The sequence below is a fragment of the Abramis brama genome (genome assembly GCF_963993115.1).
Source record: "Abramis brama genome assembly, chromosome: 7".
Taxonomy (NCBI): domain Eukaryota; kingdom Metazoa; phylum Chordata; class Actinopteri; order Cypriniformes; family Leuciscidae; genus Abramis; species Abramis brama.
Genome location: NC_139969.1, coordinates 5,281,512 through 5,300,638, shown reverse-complemented (window position 1 = coordinate 5,300,638; position 19,127 = coordinate 5,281,512). Strand labels below are relative to the sequence as shown.

The following is a 19,127-nucleotide window of genomic DNA, read 5'->3' as shown; positions in this document are numbered from 1 at the left end:
TTATTTCATTCTCCAAACTAAAATTACAATTCCATTCTTGTTTGGGTATCAAGCCCAACAAAACATCACTGACACACATTCAGACAAGAGTCAGGGATGTAATGTAAAAAGCAGAATTGAGAACCTTTTCATACATTATCAATTTCAGGGTGTTATGAACTGCTCAGAGACTTGGGGTGAAGATCCAAATGCAGATTTATTGGGACAATCCAGAATCGTAATACATATTACAGGAAAAAGGTCAAAGACACAGGCAGAGAATCAAAAACCCAAGACACAGGAAACTAAGATAACGCTCAGAACTGCAGTGCAACAAGACATTTCACAAAGTAAGAGTGAATACACAGAGCTTAAATAGACAAAAGTGAACAAGATAATAACACACAAGTGGAAGTAATCAGAACATGATTATCCAGGCAATGGTTTATGGGAAATGCAGTTCATGGTGAGATAAAGCAGAATGATGGAGTGCTGGTGGTTGTGACACAGTGACAGTTATCACAGTTATGTCAAATAAATGGATACATTTATAACATTGGCTGGCCAAAATAAAATCTTTGCCGTTTCATAATCGTTGTACCATTTAAATTTCGCTTTGAAATAGCAGGTTCCATTGTGACAACATGCCCCACTATATTGGTCATTGTAGAATGAGTCTGTACCTTTTATCTTGGGTAATAATTGCAGGCATTTTCTACAGCTTTTTGTCTTAATTCGAATGACTTTCAAAAAGTAATTATACATATTCACTGATAAATTCAAAACCATAAAAACATGTACAAAGTACAAATCCAAAGTAATTCAACAAGCAAAATAAATAATGACGAATGCAAATAAGACTCATTTGTATAACAGACTAAAACAACCCATAAAAGACTGTTCAAACACGGTTTATTTAACTGGTCAGGTTCATATAGAGGGCAAGCATTTGTTAGTGCATTAAAAAGATTTTTAAAGGGTACACATTTTTCATGTTGAAAGACAAACTGAAACTTTGTTTCCAGGCTTAAAAAGATAAAAAAGACAAGTAACCCTGCTTCACTGACTGTTTGAAACTAAAGAAAATAAAGCCAAAAAAAGCAAAAAGCATTTGTATCCCTCATTGTTTTTCCAACCTTGCTTTTTTTGGGCAATATCATCCCACTTTTTCAATAAAAACACACTGATTCCTTCAACAGCCACACAAAGCACCAGTTGACTAAACCCAGCAAATATCTTCACCCCCTCCTTCTCCTCCAGGAACGCCACAATCTGAGGGTTTTTAAGGCTTCTCATGAACCTGAAACACCTGCCTCCACTGATCATCTCAACCCACATCATTAGCCCATTACAGGGGTGTAGATCCCAAACAGAACCAGATGAGGGAGACAGAGACTCTATAGAATACAGCACAGTAGAACAAAACACTCAAATAATGCCTGAATTACAAGTATATACCCAATAAAAATCATCATTAAACTGCTAAACTATGCTGGTCAGTAACAATATAAATACATCATATGATACACACGAGACTGAACTGATTAAACCATTTAACTTAGTTAATGTACCCATAATTGCAGAATATTACAGAGAACCGGCGCTGCATGGTCTCTATAGCATCTAAAGGCAGATATTAAAGGGTTAGTTCTGAGGTTAATCTGAGCTTTCTGTCCCTCCATTGACAGCCAACGCAACTTCCACTTTCAATAAAACTGAGGTTAAACCACTGGAGTCACATGGATCACTTTAATGATGTCTTTACTACCTTTCAGGGGCTTGAAAGTGGTAGTTGCGTAGCTGTCAATGGAGGGACAGAAAGATCTCAGATTTCATTAAAAAGAGCTTCATTTGTGTTCCGAAGATGAACGAAAGTCGAACGGGTTTGGAACGACATGAGGGTGAGAAATTAATGACAGAATTTACATTTTTAGGTGAACTATTCCTTTAAAAATTTCAGGAAGTTTCACATCAGAACTTAAAGAAAAAACGAAAACATCACTGAGATGTTAAAAAGTTGAGATGATTGTTGAACAGGTCAAGGCATCACGAATGATACATTACTTGGTTTTAAAAATTGTTGATATAAATTTGAGATGAAGAGGTACATGGTAAAACTGTAGATAAAATTCACCATCAGATGGCGTCACACTTACAGGACAGATGTGTATTGGCTATATGAGCAATTTTATGCAGAGAATTTAATGTCCTTATTTATTGTGCAATTAAAATGAATTCTAACTTAAATGAACTGTAATTTAATAACTACTAACAAAATTGCATTTCCGTAAACCTACAATTTATGTAGGCCTAATTTGGACTTGCATGAAAATAAAAATGAAGGTTTCAGCTCTTTCTAACGTGTTGTTGTGTCACTTTTGTCCTCCATTTGGTCAAGAATCCATTCTGGAATGTCCCTGTGATGTAAAGATGCAGAGAAATGAAATGCACGTCTATGCAAGACTGGAATTATTCATTTTGTTTCAACTATAAAAGCCAACTACATTTAAACACGCACACACACACACACACACCGCTGACACATTTACAGTTTTAGCTGATACAACCTGTTAACTGTCAGTGTCCCACCAGTGGGATGCTTAGTGCTATTTTTTATTGCCTTTTTTTCCCTATCACATATTTTATTATTCATCTTAAATTATGTATCATTCGAAAGCTTAAACTACGGTGGCTGAGAGAGCTCAACTAAAGAAAACACATGCAAATAGAAAAAAACACCAGCAAATTAAGAAAACGTGCTGCAAAAACTCGAAACGCACGTGTTATCAAACTGATGATGTTTTCTTAATTTGCTGGTGTTTTTTTCTATTTGCTTGTGTTTTCTTCAGTTGCATTTGCAGCACATTGAGTGATCTCAGTATTCATCTTGTTCAAATCAGACATTGCCTTATGATGAAAACGGTAGTTCAGCGGTGTGCACCTCACTATCTCTAGGGCTGAATCCGAAATCATCCCCTAATCCCTCATTCACTATTCCCTACGTTAGTCCACTAACACCGTTCACTTGAGGGAGAGAATGAAAAGGAGTGAGCGAATTCGGACAGCCGTTGAGCGTACATCGGTTGTACACTCTTTATTGCACTAACTGCGGTGCATTATGGGATTGAATAAGTGCACTCAATAACGTCCACTATGGTTTCGGACACCACTACAAATGGCTGTCCCCTCAAATAATGCCCTTTTTGTGGATATAGGGGGCGATTTCTGATTCAGCCTAGTACTTTCTCTCTTTGTTCAGTTTGTTCGGCCTCGTCAATACTTTGCAGAAGTTTATCCTGTGGTCCTGTTGCCTGATATTAAAGACTTTTGATCCTTCATCTTCATACGCGTGTTTACAACAAACCGTGACACTTGGTGGCTATTTTTAGTAGGCCTATAGCCAACATTGCAACACAGCTTGGTTTGCATGTTGCTTTGTTGTTTTAGCAATTTCAGAGTCCAAATTGTTTTGTAAAATATATATTTTTGCATAAAATAAGTTTAGTACAGAACATTTTCTTTACAGTAAACTTAAAGTAACTTATTTGAAGTATTTTTACTTCAGCAATCTTATTCCAAAGTGACATTTAACAGGTTTACACTAACTAAAAACTGAAATGGTACAAATAGATTTATTATTAATTTACAATCAATTACTTTCATTTGCTCATAACCTCATTAAGAAGGATCAGGGTGTGTATGGATATGAACTCACAGCCTTTCAAGGTTTTTTCACAGAGCTGTAGATCACGTCGCCCTCTGGATCCACTGACGATAAAGCCTGTGAATAAACATGATCAGCTAAAGAATAAGAATTCTGAGGATTTCCATTTCTTTCCTTTTTAGCATTTAGTAATTCATTTGTAATAAAAACTTTAAATATAAATTGTAAGTGGGCATTAAACCCAGTTCTTTCCATCTAGGATTAATTTCATTTAGCATGTGATGTTTTCTTTCTCGAAACTGTCAGGGTTCTGCCCTGGAAGCCTTGTCTGTGTTGTCGTGGTTTCATGTTTCTATGTTTGTCTTGTGTTTGAGCACATGGCTCTGTCTTTGTTTGTGTTTGCCATGTGCTCCTCTTGTCCTGCCTCCTTGTTTCCTGTTTCCACGCCCCCTTGTTTAGTTCACGTCTTGCCCTCGTTTCACTAATTGTGCTCACCTGATCGTCATGTGCTCTGGTCCCTTTATATTGTGCCTCTTTTCCTCATGTCTTTGCTGGTTCGTTTTGGTGTGTTGTCTGTGTTCAATGTTTGTATGAAGTTACCACAGAAATTGACAACTTGACAACTTGGAAATCGTTTGGAGTTCTCTTCATTCCAGTTCCCGTTTGGCATCCACACAGGATTATTCATATCACTCATCCTCTCCGGTGTATTTGTATCCTGGTCGCCCGTCTGCTTTACATGGTGTTTTGAGTATTATCATCTGTTCTACCTGTCTTTGTCAATAAATGCGCCTGGGTCCTCCCTCTCTGAATCCTGACATAACGAACCAGCCCTAATCGGACCCAGGAGAATGAGCATCCGTGTTGTTCCCCCCGGCGACAGCTCAGGAGAGACTAGCACTCCAGCAGCGGTTGGCATCGCTGCGCCAGCAGGGCCGTGAGGTACGATCCTTCGCCCAGTTCTTCTGGACAATGGCTAGGGGATTGGAGTACCATGATGCAGCTCCTAAAGAGGCTTTCAACCACTGTCTGGATGATCCCCTTCCTCAGTGGGAGATGGAGCATTTAAGGATCCTGGACTTTTGGAATTTTACCAATTACCTGCATCATCGCAAGGATTGGAGGATCCTGAGACCACCAGAGCCTGACAGTAGTGACCACCTCACCCATCCTTCTTCGTCGAGTCAAGCTCTTGCTCTTTTGAATCCAACTGAAAAACAAAGGTTGAGAAGGAAGAGGGCAGCTCGGACTGCTGCATCAGTCTCTGTCTCCATCGAGTCAGTTCAAAATCTTCCCAAGCCAGTTCCAGTCACCCCAGAGCCTGCAGAGACCGTTCCAGTCTACCCAGAGGAGTCCATTCCAGAGCAGCGCAGTCTCATAGTTTTGGCCCCTGAGACCATTCCAGAGGCTCTCATTGAGCCCATCATGGCCAAGGAGGCCGTTCCTGAGCAGCCCGCTCTCACTGTCCTGGACCGAGAGGTGATTCTCAAGCGGCCTGCTTTCCCTGTAACAGTCATGGAGTTTGTCTCCGAGGAGCCTGCTGTCATTGCCACGCAGGCCACTCCTGAGCACAGTCCAGAGTCTCCTACAGTCCATGAGCCCGCTCAAGTTCCAGAGCAGCTCATTTCATCTGTTTTGAACAAGAATGCCAGTCCAGAGCCAGTCAAGCACAAACTGTCATGCCCTCAGAAGCCGAAGAAAAGGAGGTCCCATGTTGGCAAGTCAAATGTCCTTTTAGAGGCCCCTAGCGCATTGGCCCGGGAGGTCCTGAAGCAAGTTCCAGTGTCGGCTCCAGCCCCTGAGCAAGTTCCAGTGTCGGCTCCAGCCCCTGAGCAAGTTCCAGTGACGGCTCCAGCCCCTGAGCAAGTTCCAGTGTCGGCTCCAGCCCCTGAGCAAGTTCCAGTGTCGGCTCCAGCCCCTGAGCAAGTTCCAGTGTCGGCTCCAGCCCCTGAGCAAGTTCCAGTGTCGGCTCCAGCCCCTGAGCAAGTTCCAGTGTCGGCTCCAGCCCCGGAGCCATGTCCAGTGTTTGTTCCTGAAGCCCCCGAGGGCACCCCAAGTTCAGTGTCTGTCAAGTCCACTCTAGTGACTCCTGAGTCTGTCAAGTCCAGCCACCCCAGATCCAGTCAAGTCAGTTCTAGTCAGCCTGGTATCAGCTGAGACTGTTCCTGCAGTTTCCACTGAGTCAATCAAGACCACTGCAGTCATCCCAGAGTCTGTCAAGCCTGTTCCAGTACCTCCAGAGTCTGGTTGCAGTGACAAACTTTCTCTCCCACCTTCGAGTCAAGTTCTAGATCGTCTTCTGACTCCAAAGAAACGAAGGAAGAGAGCAACCAAGATCACTGCATCAGCCTATGAACAAGTCGAGTCTGCTCCTGTCAGTCCTGAGCCCGCCGTTTTGGAGGAAGCTGCCCCAGAGCACGCCAGTGCAGCCCAGGAGGGCGCTCCCGAGTCTATCCCTGAGCACGCCAGTGATACCCTGAGAGACACCTCAGCAGCCCTTGGGGACATCCTAGTGTCCAGTCATGTGTATATCCCTTCAGCCACGGAGCACGGTTCCGAGTCGGTGCCCAATACTGTCCAGGTCTCTCCCGAACACATTCCCCTGACACGCATAGTATTGTCATGGCCCCCGAGTTCATTCCTAATTCCTTCCCAAATCAAAGATTCATCCCTAAAACTATTTTTAGTAGGCCTATAGCCAACTTTGGAACACAGCTTGGTTAGTATGTGGCTTTGATGTTTTAGCAATTTCAGAGTCCAAATTGTTTTGTAAAATATATATTTTTGCATAAAATAAGTTTAGTACAGAACATTTTCTTTACAGTAAACTTAAAGTAACTTTTTTTAAGTGTTTTTACTTCAGCAATCTTATTCCAAAGTGACATTTAACAGGTTTACACTAACTAAAAACTTAAATGGTACAAATAGATTTATTATTAATTTACAATCAATTACTTTCATTTGCTCATAACGTCATTAAGAAGGAGCAGGGTGTGTATGGATATGAACTCACAGCCTTTCGAGGTTTTTTCACAGAGCTGTAGATCACGTCGCCCTCTGGATCCACTGACGATAAAGCCTGTGAATAAACATGATCAGCTTAAAGCCACACCACGGAACTTTTGCGGGCGCTAGGGGCGCTAGACCGGTAACTTTCACGTCTAGCGCCCCTAGAGGCCACAAGCGCCGCAGCACTGTCGCAAAAGTCTGCTCCATGAGTATATCAGAGCCTATGGTCACGTGATGGCCGTAAAGCGATACGTTCTCCAGGTCACATGACCTGACCAACGACGGTCCGTCTTCTCCAAACTTACATAGGCGGTATTTCAAGAGGGCAGCCCCGCTCGGAGCATTAATAGTGTCAAACGCTGTATATTGGCCTGAGGAATCATTTAAAATAACTCGTATGCGTCAACTCTTTAGGTCACAAAGTCCGCGGTGTGGCTTTAAGAATAAGAATTCTGAGGATTTCCATTTATTTCCTTTTTAGCATTTAGTAATTAATTTGTAATAAACACTTTAAATATAAATTGTATGTGGGCATTAAAACTAGTTCTTTCTAACTAGTATTCATTTAGCATGTGATGTTTTCTTTCTCGAAACTGGATAAGCCTATCCCAATCCTTCCTCTTGTGTCCGACATGAGCTGTAAATGATGTGAAGAAACTGTATCTCAAAATAGAAAATCCAAGTCCATCTTCAGTGTTCTGCAAGGTAGGCAAAAGTTTTTTGGGCTAATTTTAATGTTCCTGTCGCTGTGCATGCACTTTTATTGTATGTGGCAGTGTAAACAACAGCTCAAAACCCTTTTATTTAAAGGCTAAATTTACTTCCCGTAGACAATTCCCATTGCATTATTGCAAGCAGTATCGATGATGTCACTAATGTTATGTGCAGTTAAATATCCCGGTGTGTAATTGTGTAACAAGTGTTCTTCTCACCAATACTCTTGTTGTGCAACGTGGAGTTTGATGTGTTTTATAGATATGATATTGTTTCTTAATCAAATGTGTTGACCCCCCTCCCCCAGCACCCCATCCTAAATCAAGTTTCCCTTTTGATTTGGACAAACAGGACGTCCCAGCCCAAACTGCAGTGTGACTCAGTCATTCAGAGCATTCAAAGACGACACTTACTGCCTTATGAAAGATCACAGTACTGTAAGTCACCGAACAGCCGTCCACTGAGGCATCATTAATTTTCAATCATCATCTCAGTAAATGTCTACAGAGAGGACTGATGACTTACAGTAGCGGCTGCTGGACTGATGGATGTCATCTGGTTTTCAGAGGTGGTCTGCATCAAACACAAACACAGATTTAGATTCTTTTCTGAAGATTTCTGAATTCCATCAGTGTGTAAACTACTTACTGTATTACTGGTGGTGTTAAAATGTTCTTCTTCTCTAATGTGACCCCTCTCTGTCAGAGTGAGATATGAAGATTATATATCATAATATTTTCCATAGACACTGTTAACGAAAAACCTTTTTTATTGTTTTTATTGTTGTGAAAACCAGCTTTTGGAACCTTTATTTTTAAGATTATACAATTACAGTTGACAGGGTTTATGAATGGCATATACAAAAGATATACTTGATTCTGATTGGTCAGTTGTATCTTTTTGTTGTCAAATGTGTGTGTATCATGATGCAAAACTAAATTTGACCCGTTTTTTTGTCCCCGTTTTTGTAATTGTGCTAGTTTGATGCCTCTCGAGTCACTTTACAGCCTCTTTCTTCTCACATACTGTAATCCATATATACAGTATATTATGCCCATTTATTGATTTCTTTATTAAATAGCTGTAAATGAAGCACAATAACATACTGTCAGTCCTCCAGAAGTGTAAAGAGAAAACTCACCCGGCTTCTTTCTCAGCCTCCAGGTTACTATTACAGTGAGAAAAACAAGCAGGAACAGCACAAGCGTCGCTACAAGACTCATGAGCAGAATCACATCATGCCTGCAGTGATGGAGAGACATATGTGTGTTTATCATACAGAACTATTCTCACTTTTATTGTGCAGAAAGTTAATCTGTTAAAGCTTTGTTTCTAATTTAGATGCAATATAAGCAAATGAATTAATTTACATGCCTTAAATAGTAGTTTTGCTCATCCTGGCGGTGTATTTTTATATTAATAGTCGCTGAGGCTGTTGTTAGAGATGGATGAGCTTCATCTCTGCAATTAAAATTAACATTACATTCCTATGTTGACATGTAATAGTTTGGTATCAGTTGCTATGAATGACTGAATAACAATGTTCACACTTACATGCGTGTCTCAGGTCTTAAATCAGTAATCATAACTGCTGCCAAAAACAGAAACAGAGAAACAAGTTTCTTAGTTTGATCAGAGTGTTATCATTAATGAAAGAAGCTGTTTGTTATGGGAGCCCGTTTCCACCACATAAGGTAAAAACGAATGCTTTGGTAAATCATAATCATAAAAATAAAAAATCATATGACATAAAAAGTTGACTTTATGTCATAATCGTGACTTTTGATGTCATAATTATGACTTTTTTTTCTTATAATTTAGAGTTATGTCATAATTTTCTGTTATAATTATGAATTAAGCATGATTTTACACATTTTCATACTTTTTAATGTCATAATTAAAAATGTTGTCATAATTATGACTTTTTATGTTATAATTTAGACTTTTGTCATAATTCTGACATTTTATAGAATTTCAGCTTTTTGTATCATAATTATGACTTTTTTATGTCAAATTCTACTTTTATGTCATAAATATGATTTACTAAAGCATTATTATTTTTTCCGTATGTGGCTGAAATTGGCTTCCATTGTATGCAGTGCATCTAAACAACGACTGTCTCCAGAGTATTTTTTTTCTGATGGATAAATGATTACACATGTCATTTCATAATTGGTAATTAAACACATTAAAAATATTTGATCTGATTAACCCAGTTCAGCTGCTCCTTACTGGTTATTATTTCATTCACACTTGTGGGATTTCTGTTTGCAGATGTCTGAGTTGTGTACCTGCAAAACAATGCAAAAAGAGAAAGAAAAATATGTTCACTCAAAAATGAAAGTACAATCGAGTCTTATCATTCCAAACCTGTATGTATACTGTATACTTTCTTTCTTCTGTGGAACACAAAAACAAAGTAGGCTTGTATGCTCTTCTCGTGTAAGTCTTTCCTTAAAAAATACCTAATCAGTCCAAATTGTGAACAAATCATGTAGACCAATTTTGGGAACAGGATCAACAGGGTTTTGGGCTACAAATGTATGCATTTGATTCTTTTAAATGGTCAAAAAGTACACCTACTTGTCTGTCTCGGGGTCAGATGGTGTAGTTGTTGGAATATGTGTCACTGAAAGAAGAAAAACATTATTAGTTATTTTTAGGCCATTAAGAGTGTCTCCATTTTTACAGCTGAACTTATTTGTGATCTTACCAGGTTTGGGTTCATTGACTGTGAGTTGAACAGGAGCCTGCAGATCTCCTACAGAGCAGAGGTACCATCCAGAATCACTGAGTCTCAGTCCAGTCATCAACACAGTGAAGAAGCTTTTCCTATCATCACGGATCTGGACTGATGGATTCTGGGATGTTTTAGTCCTCTTCCCAGTGTAACAGCCCTCATCTTTATATCTGCACCACTGTTTGAGTTCATTCTTATATCCAGAAGTGTAGAAACACTGGACACTGACATTATCACCTTCATGTCCAGATACACTGCTGCTCTTTACATACACACCAGGAGCTGAACACAGTCAAAAAGACAATACGATTTGTCCATCAATTGTCTTATTGGCTATAAAATGTAAATAGGCCTATCTAAATTCCCTTGATCTTGATTTATTTGATATTTGTAAGTGTTTACTATATGGTAACACACTTTATTCAAAACTGGTTTTATTTTTTAACAGTTACAGTCACAGAACCGAAAAATGTGGAAGTTTGGTTCCTGTACTATAGAAAGTTCATTCTTCAATTGATATGCAGGAATGCTGTACTAAAATACAAAAAATGTACAAAAAATAACAATTTCTGTTTCCGTATTCAAAAAATGTCTCCTGCACTGATACCGCTTTACTGCTTTTTTAAACCACATTCAGCGAGTAAATGTGATCCAAAACGAATCACTCTTATGAGACGGTTCTTTTCAGTGCATTAAATAATAGGCTACAGAGCAACCAGTCCAACTCCAGAATGAATACGCTTGTTTGAGAAGAGCAAAATCAGTGCAGAAGCGATCACCGGTGATAACCGTGAAATGCCGGTTAAAAATGTGTCCGAGTGGTCCTGTACCGTAGACTGTATACAAGGCTCTGATGTCCTGCTGACGTAGGCTATGTAAAAAAACTCTTGCGACCCAGCTAACAGGGAACGTTCTCAGAACATTGGCTAACGTTTTCTGAAAGTTCTCTAAAAGTTTTCAAAAACGTTCTTGCTGTAACGTTATTATGACGTTGTGCCAACGTTATATGTCATTGATAAACGTTCTAAAGACATTAGCATTAAAATGTTATTCTTACGTTGTTAGTGGAACGTTTTAAAAACGTTAGTATGTTAAAAATATATATATTAGTCATTACAAATTAGTTATACAGCTTTTTATTCTGCAAATCCAGTGACACAACTAATGACACAATGCACTGACATTATTTAACTTATTTTTTATGGTCAGAAAAAAAAATCCCAGAATATAAAATAATTATGTATTCAAAAGGAAATAGCAGTATTCATTTAAGTTGAGTGCATTTTGCTTGTTGTATGAATTAGACACTTTTATCACAATGCTGATTAACTTCATTGATAAACGTTCTAAAAACGTTAGCATTAAAACGTTATTCTTACTTGTTAGTGGAACGTTTTAAAAACGTTACTAAATTAAAACAAATATTAGTAATTACAAATTAATCATACAGCTTTTATCTTCTGCAAAACAACTTCAGAAACATAATTTGTATATACAGTGACAGTGCACTGATTTTTTTTTTTTGGGGGGGGGGGGTTAAAATATTTATTAAAATATTATTATTAGTTTAGAAACACCCCTTTAAATTTGATATTTGGATCGAGCACTTGACAACAGTAATGGACCCCAGTTTTCACAGACTGTAATTACGCGTTTTAACAACCATCAGTATAGTAAATTGTGCTATTTATAATATACAGTGTATGGAAGGCCATATTTTCAATTCCTCCAGGCAGCTATTTTTGGGAAAGTACTATCTATTTGAATTGGGGAATACTGAAATCTCAAAAACTGCTTAAAGTCCAACTGAAATCAAAATTGACCCTATTTACCTTGTTAGCGCATATTACTAGTCTTGTGGTGAACAATTAATCCGTGCAAGTTAAAACACAGAAAAAAATTGTTTGCCGTCGTAATCTTTAATCAAAGTCTGAAAAGTTACTTCCGGTCTGGAATGGCGTCCCTTCTCTGATGACGTAGGTTTGAGGACTTGGTTTGGGAAACGCTAAACCATATGGAGAGAGAATTGTGTCTTTATTACATGCTAGAAAATAAATGATCTGAGAGAAAAAAAAAGTTTGAGAGAAAAAGTTATCACACTGATAGCAAAAAAGCATTTCATGAGAGAAAAAAAATATATTTGAGAGAAAAAGTTTTCATACCAATAGCAAAAAATAATATTTGAGACTAAAAAAGTTGAGAGAAAGTATTTTCTCATAGAACATAAAAAAATATCAATTTGAATTTTTAAAAATTATTTCTGAGAAAAAAAATATCTCTCAAAATACTTGGAAAAAAACTCTCAAATATATATTTTTGCTATCAGTGTGAAAACATTTTCTCAAAAAAAAAAAAGTGTTTCTCTCAAAATGCTTTTCTTTGCTCTCGATGGAATTTCTTGCTCTCGTGTCAGGATTCTGCTTTCACTGTGAAAATTGTGTCATGGGCGGGGCCACGTTCCTATTGGCCAGTCGGGTGAACATCGTCTTGTCTTGGGAGTCGAACTGAATCATTATACCATTGTTAGGTTCACCGGCATAGATGCCGCCTCTAGCCCAATTTATACTTCTGCGTCGAACTCGCGCCGTAGCTACGTCGTAGGCTGTGTGTAGCGCGCGTACCCTTCGGCGTACCCTGACGTGCACCTCTTCAAAAATGTAAAGGCCTCATTATACTTCTGCGTCGGACCTACACCGGAGCCTATACGCCGTAGGCAACGCGTTGGTTTTAATTTATACTTCTGCGTCGTTGTCCGCGTTGACGCGCACCTAGGGAGCATGTGAAACCCCGAGGGAGGGGTTCTGGCACACCAATCACAGCGCTTGCGTCCGCGTAGAATTGACGCGTTGTTAAATTTTTGGAGAGGTGCACGTCAGGGTACGCCGTAGGGTATGCGCGCTACACACAGCCTACGACGTAGCTACGGCGGCAGTTCGACGCAGAAGTATAAATAGGCCTTAACACCGCGTCAACTCTACGCGGACGCAAGCGCTGTGATTGGTCTGCTAGGACCACTCCCTCGGGTTTCACATGCTCCCTCTGCACGTGTCAACGCGGACAACGACGCAGAAGTATAAATGAAAACCAACGCGTTGCCTACAGCGTAGAGGCTCCGGCGTAGGTCCGACGCAGAAGTATAAATCAGCCTTCTGCCACTGATCCACTTGTCCGTGCGACACTTCTGTCGCGCCGCTCTCCACTATATTCCTATGGGTGACGTCAAGCGACTTTGACGTGCCCGCAAAGCATTCCGGGAAGGCGGCGCTTCATTTGAAAAAATGCTGCGCGTCAAAAAGCTGGCCGATGCCCATCTTTATGCAAATGAATTCCGTTAAACGCGACGCGTCTCTCCAATAGAAGTAGAGCATATGGAGACGGAGGGAAGTCTCTCGCAGGTCCTCTGTTACATTTCCCACTCGGTCAAAACCACGCCCATAGCGGTAAACGCCCATCAACGTACCAATGTGGGGAGGCGTCGCGACACCACGCAACAGTCGTGTCGGACAAGTGGATCAGTTGAGCACGGACACTCCAATGTTTGGGCAAGATGATTCATGGTGATCTTAGATGATCATGGACGTATTGCCTGCGATAATTAATGCGATATTGCTCAGCTTGTCAGTGAACTACGGCTCTGTGTTAATGCCGCTTCATCTGAAAGCAGGCGATGGCGATTTACTACTAATCAAGGAACCGGCTTTACTGACGAGATGCGCATAACAATGTCATCCGATATATCGCCCAGGCCCAGCCCTAGTTCATCATATACAACCTCCACAGTTTTACTCGGACTCAGAATAAACAATTTTGTTTTAAGGTCAATATGATACATTTCCTGTTTGAACCTATAACTTAACTATAACCTAAAATGATTTTTATTCATGTGTTTAGCATCTGTATCTCTCACTATAGGTAGGCTATAGCACTATCAGTGTTGTGCCTGAACGGTTCATTGAACGATAGTTCATGAACTCGTTCATATTTTGGGCGAACGTGAACTGAAAGTAGCCTACTGTATTACTGCCTGATGAACGTTACTGTGAACCAGGGGCGTCGGACTGGGGGTAAAACCAGTACCAGGGCCCCAAAGGGAGAGAGGGCCCTTGAAAAGTCTGGAATATATTTTATGTTACCTAGATATTTTCATTTCCTAATTAAATTTCATAATGAATGTCAGATGAAATGTAAAATTAGTGTATTGGCTGAATAACTTTGTTGATTGACTGACTGGTCCCACCCCTTGCTAATGCGCCAAATGGTTTAGTCCATCTGCACGCATTTTGTTTATGTTAGTTATAGTTCAGCATCTGGAGGAGCGCAAACTTCTGCTGTAGAAATGTCTTTCTCAAAGCAAGGCAAATCAGGCCCCCCAAAATGAAAGGAACGACATTAGAAGGAAAGAAAACAAAATGAGGGGAAACAATTGGTAACTGACTTATTTTCAAAGAAAGGTGAGCACAATCTAGAACACGAAATCTGTAGTGCTAAACTGCTTGAATATCTCCGCGATCGTTAGTGCTAAAAATCAACTGAGACAACCCACTGAAAGAGCAGAACATACACTTTCAGATGATAATTTGGTTATACATGTAATCTGAGGAAAAGGCTAAATAAATAAACTGTACACTAACAATGCTGTTTGCACAACACACCATTATAATAGCCTAAATTGAAACCTGTTTAATTTTAAATTAATAGGCTATAATATCTAAAATTAGCAATAATTAGCAATTATATAACCTACGTTGAGTGTTATATACAAAAAAAAATTGTAATATCATTTAGCTTAAACTTAGTAACCACAGTAAAGTAGGCTAGAGAATGTTGAAAGGAGGTTTGAAATGTGTGTGCCAGGCACGGCGCCAGGATTCCAGTTTTGGATGGGCCAGACCAATTGTGGGTGGGCCTTAAATTAAAAACGTTAAAAAAAAAATATAAAAAAAACGTTATCCAATCAATGCTTAACCTAATAAAAAAATATTGACTAAAATAGCCTACAGTTATATTATCTGTGCGTATACATGATATAGATTTTAATAGCTTGATGCTCTTTTAATATTTTGTTGCATTGTTAAAAGTTTCGGTGCATAGGACAGACCTATCCGCGATCGCTCTCCATGGTTCTGACCAAAGAAGGAATTGGAATCTCCGTTACGCATCATAGGCATCATACCTGGGCTGCATTTTCCGATAACATTGTCTCTTAGCGCGCTACGAAGACTCTTAAGGTATAGCTTAACTAAAGGTATACTACCACTAAAGGTATATCATTGCTAGGCGTCTTCAGGGCTATCATCCACTCGCGAGGCAGAGGCGCTGAAAGGCAGAGGCGCTGGCGCCCTCCTAGCAAACGGCGCTGTTTTTGGTAAAACATGATTTTGACGACTTCATTAAGTTTTGTTTTATAGAAAACTCTTTTTAAAAGATTTTCGTTTTGTATAAATTGTATCTTAATTTTGATCAATGTTTTATCAATCAATTGCCCGTATTTAATAAATAAGACAATGTAATAAGGCGCCGGTACGATCACTGCATGTGAACTGGAAGGCGCCGAAACTCAGCTTGTGCCTCACAGATTTGAGAAATATAGGCTATATATTACAGAAAGCTTGAAATGTCTACTTTTAAACGAAAATATTAAAACCAAAATAAATAGGCTATAGGCTACTCTCTGATTATATAATCCATATGAAATGTGCATTTCTCTCTGGCGTGCATTTCTCTCGGACTCGCATCGTCAACTTCATCTTTGCAGCGACACAGAAAACACCAGTTTATTACTAAACAATTAAATGTCTCCTTGCTAATTTAGACACATTCATAATCATTACTTTAACCGGTTGTGGCAAGCTTTATGCGTGCGGTCATAACGCTTATTATCCTGTAGGCTATAGCCTATTTAAGTAATTAAATTAATATAAAGCGGCGATTTGTCCACGAATGGCTTAAATGAACAACTACTAGTCGACTAGAAAAAAAAATTAGTCGGAGGCAGCCCTTATTCCACATATTTTCGAACCAGCAGGCCATTCTGGGTTGAGCGAGCGACCCTGCGGAATGAGTGAGCGGAGCGGAATATTCAGAAATGCGCTCTCCGCTCACGAGCTCTGATCGGAACAAACCCGAACTGTCTGCTGAACTTGCGCAGAAACATCAAAATAGACATAGCCAGCTTTTTAAAATTGTTTTTAAAACTAAACATTTAGACTATTTTAGTACAAATTATGAGCTTATTGACGATTTTTTTTTATAATTCTTGACAAAATTAGAATATATTAATTATTATTTTTTAGTTATTTTTTGGGTGGGCCTGTTGAAAAGTGGGTGGGCCTAGGCCCGTCAGGCCCACCCATGACGCCGTGCCTGGTGTGTGCACACCAAGCGGCAACCTCCCCGTCTCTCTCTTGAAACCAACACGGAAGTGAGTTAAACTGCAATTCGTTGACTGGCCGCTTGAGGCTGTTGTCAGAAGTGAGTCAAATCTGTATCTCCCCCATGTTAAAATGCCAAATTTTACAGCAGAAAAAAACGTGTTTAAAGCCTGGTGTCTGTATGTGGATTTGGCCTATACAGCTAATTTTGCCCTTCATAACAACTGTGAGGGGGGTGAATTATTTTATAACTCGTCCGTTTAGTTGATTAATATTTAAATTTAAGGGTGTGGCCAAGCCACTTGAGTGACAGATGGATTGCCGCTGTCAGTGCTAGCCGTTTGTCTGCTGTTACTAGCCGTCACTTCACCTCAGCAATGTTAGCTGCTGAACTTGCCATCTCTGCAGTGTTTGTGCTTTTTTTCGGGATTATTATTTCATACAATTTAATACTTGGGTAACGTTACAAAGCCCACGTCTTTGGATTCCGTCGTTATCGTTCGAGAGAACAACCAGCGCTGTATTTCAGTTGTTTTCCTCTGTGAACATGCACTAATGGATGTCTGACAATTTCGTTGCTTTTTGGGGTTTTCAAATTTAAAACGTCAATAAATGCTCGTTCGTTCTGCTCCCATGGAACAGATGGATTATAATATGCTTATGTAAGTTACCGTCAGATGAAATCATGCAGGCGTCGGCGCTTCTCCGTCCGTGCAATAAATGCGCATGAATGAGCGCGGATTTTCTAGCGCATTTATTTGCACTTCAAAGGCAATATATCTATGGTTTAACGGTTAAACCATAACCCATTTGAGAGACGGCCAACATCAGAATTTAAAATGGACTGAATAAGCTCTCTACGAACTTGAGCGATGCCGCGCTGACGGACCATGAAAGAGTGACGGACATGTATGCACATAAATCACTGTCATACACAAACACTCTCGAAGTAATACACAGTCTCACTTGTAGCCATGTCTTTTAACTATTATAATATTTCGAAGGGCAAAAATAGGAACGTTTAATTGGCTTTACATCATCAGCTAACTCGATCACGTCGAGCTAGGTGATTTCAGATAGCCAGGCTCCTCAGCTCCACTCACGCCCCGCCTGTTTGTCTATTTTCTGTTATCCGGGAGTGACGCAAGGCCAAGATGGCGACGGCCGGCTCCGCCCACTTTAGGCTTCAAAAATGCTCTTCAGAAACCTACGGGTGACGTCACGGACAATACGTCCATATTTTTTTACAGTCTATGGTGCACACATGACAAATTATCAGGCTACTCTAAGCATTTAGCCTACAGTTAATAGTTATTACGCTATAATCTAGGTCTACAGATTCATGTGTGCAGAGGCCATATTATTATTATTATTATTATTTTTTATGAGGAACACGGGGGCCCATCATGCATAGGGCCCGGGATCTTGTGTTACGCCCCTGCTGTGAACTCGTTCATTTTGGTGTCTGTGAACGCTCTCTCAGTTTAACTTCGTTCAACAGAGTGCCAGATTTCTATAGAGCTTTCCAGGCGAAAACCCGGCTTAACGGTCCTCCACGACGGGTTCCGTCAAGAGTGAGTATGTGAGTGAGAGTGAGAGTGAGAGCAACAGCGAGTGTGTGTGTGTGTGTGTGTGTGTGTGTGCGACAGCGAGTGAGTGTGTGCAAGAGCAATTGTGTGTGTGCGAGTGAGCGATTGTGTGTGCGCGAGTGAGTGAGCGAGCTACAGTGTGTGTGCGCGCGAGTGAGTGAGCGAGCACAGTAAGTGTGTGTGTGTGTGTGTGTGCGCGCGAGTGAGTGAGCGAGCGAGCACAGTGTGTGTGTGTGTGTGTGTGTGTGTGCGGTGTGTGTGTATTTGAGTGAGTGCGTGTATGTGCGAGTGAATGTGTGCGTGAGACGGCTCGCGGTGACTGGTCGGAAAGCAACGTGTAGTCTGACATATTTCTTGTCCATCCACGACATAACAAGATTTTTAGGAGTCAAAATCGTGTAATCTGACACCGTGACTATCGTAACAGACACAACATTCTTGTAATCTGAACCAGGCATATGATCACCGTGAATCATCTTACCCAAACATTGGAATGTCCGTGCTAAGGCAGAGGCGGGCATCTATGTCGGTGAACCGAACAATGGTATAATGATTCAGTTCGACTCCCAAGACAAGACGATGCTCACCTGATTGGCCAATAGGAACGTGGCCCCGCCCATGACACAATTTTCACAGTGAAAGCAGAATCCTGACATGAGAGCAAGAAATTGCATCAAGAGCAAAGAAAAGCGTTTTGAGAGAAACACTTTTTTTAGAGAAAATGTTTTCACACTGATAGCAAAAATATATATTTGAGAGTTTTTTTCAAAGTATTTTGAGATTTTTTTTTCTCAGAAATAATTTTAAAAAATTCAAATTTATATTTTTTTATGTTCTATGAGAAAATACTTTCTCTCAAAACTTTTTTTAGTGTCAAATATTATTATTTTTTGCTATTGGTATGAAAACTTTTTCTCTCAAATATTTTTTTTTCTCTCATGAAATGCTTTTTTGCTATCAGTGTGATAACTTTTTCTCTTGATCTTCTTTTTCTCTCTCAGATCATTTATTTTCTCGCATGTAATAAAGACACAATTCTCTCTCCATAAAACCACTCCCCT

The 19,127-nt window shown here is 39.9% G+C and overlaps 1 protein-coding gene across 4 annotated transcripts in view; it reads right to left on the bottom strand.

Annotated features, from left to right (window-relative positions):
- Window positions 1-19,127, bottom strand: part of LOC311085990 (uncharacterized protein) — a 59,569-nt gene that overhangs the window by 32,444 nt on the left and 7,998 nt on the right. Inside the window, exons 2-11 of one of the 4 annotated variants that reach the window (XM_084118609.1) lie at window positions 10,080-10,388; window positions 9,950-9,995; window positions 9,599-9,657; window positions 8,921-8,957; window positions 8,741-8,827; window positions 8,508-8,608; window positions 7,892-8,064; window positions 6,657-6,722; window positions 3,695-3,760; window positions 184-2,396 (exon numbers count right to left, since the gene is read on the bottom strand). In XM_084118609.1, coding sequence (XP_083974735.1) covers window positions 3,701-3,760; window positions 6,657-6,722; window positions 7,892-8,064; window positions 8,508-8,608; window positions 8,741-8,827; window positions 8,921-8,957; window positions 9,599-9,657; window positions 9,950-9,995; window positions 10,080-10,388 — 938 coding nt within the window. In that variant the 3' untranslated portion in view covers window positions 184-2,396; window positions 3,695-3,700. Of the gene's footprint in view, window positions 1-183; window positions 2,397-3,694; window positions 3,761-6,656; window positions 6,723-7,891; window positions 8,065-8,507; window positions 8,609-8,740; window positions 8,828-8,920; window positions 8,958-9,598; window positions 9,658-9,949; window positions 9,996-10,079; window positions 10,389-19,127 lie in introns of those variants that run through there. The other 3 variants (XM_084118610.1, XM_084118611.1, XM_084118608.1) reach the window with 3 other exon arrangements.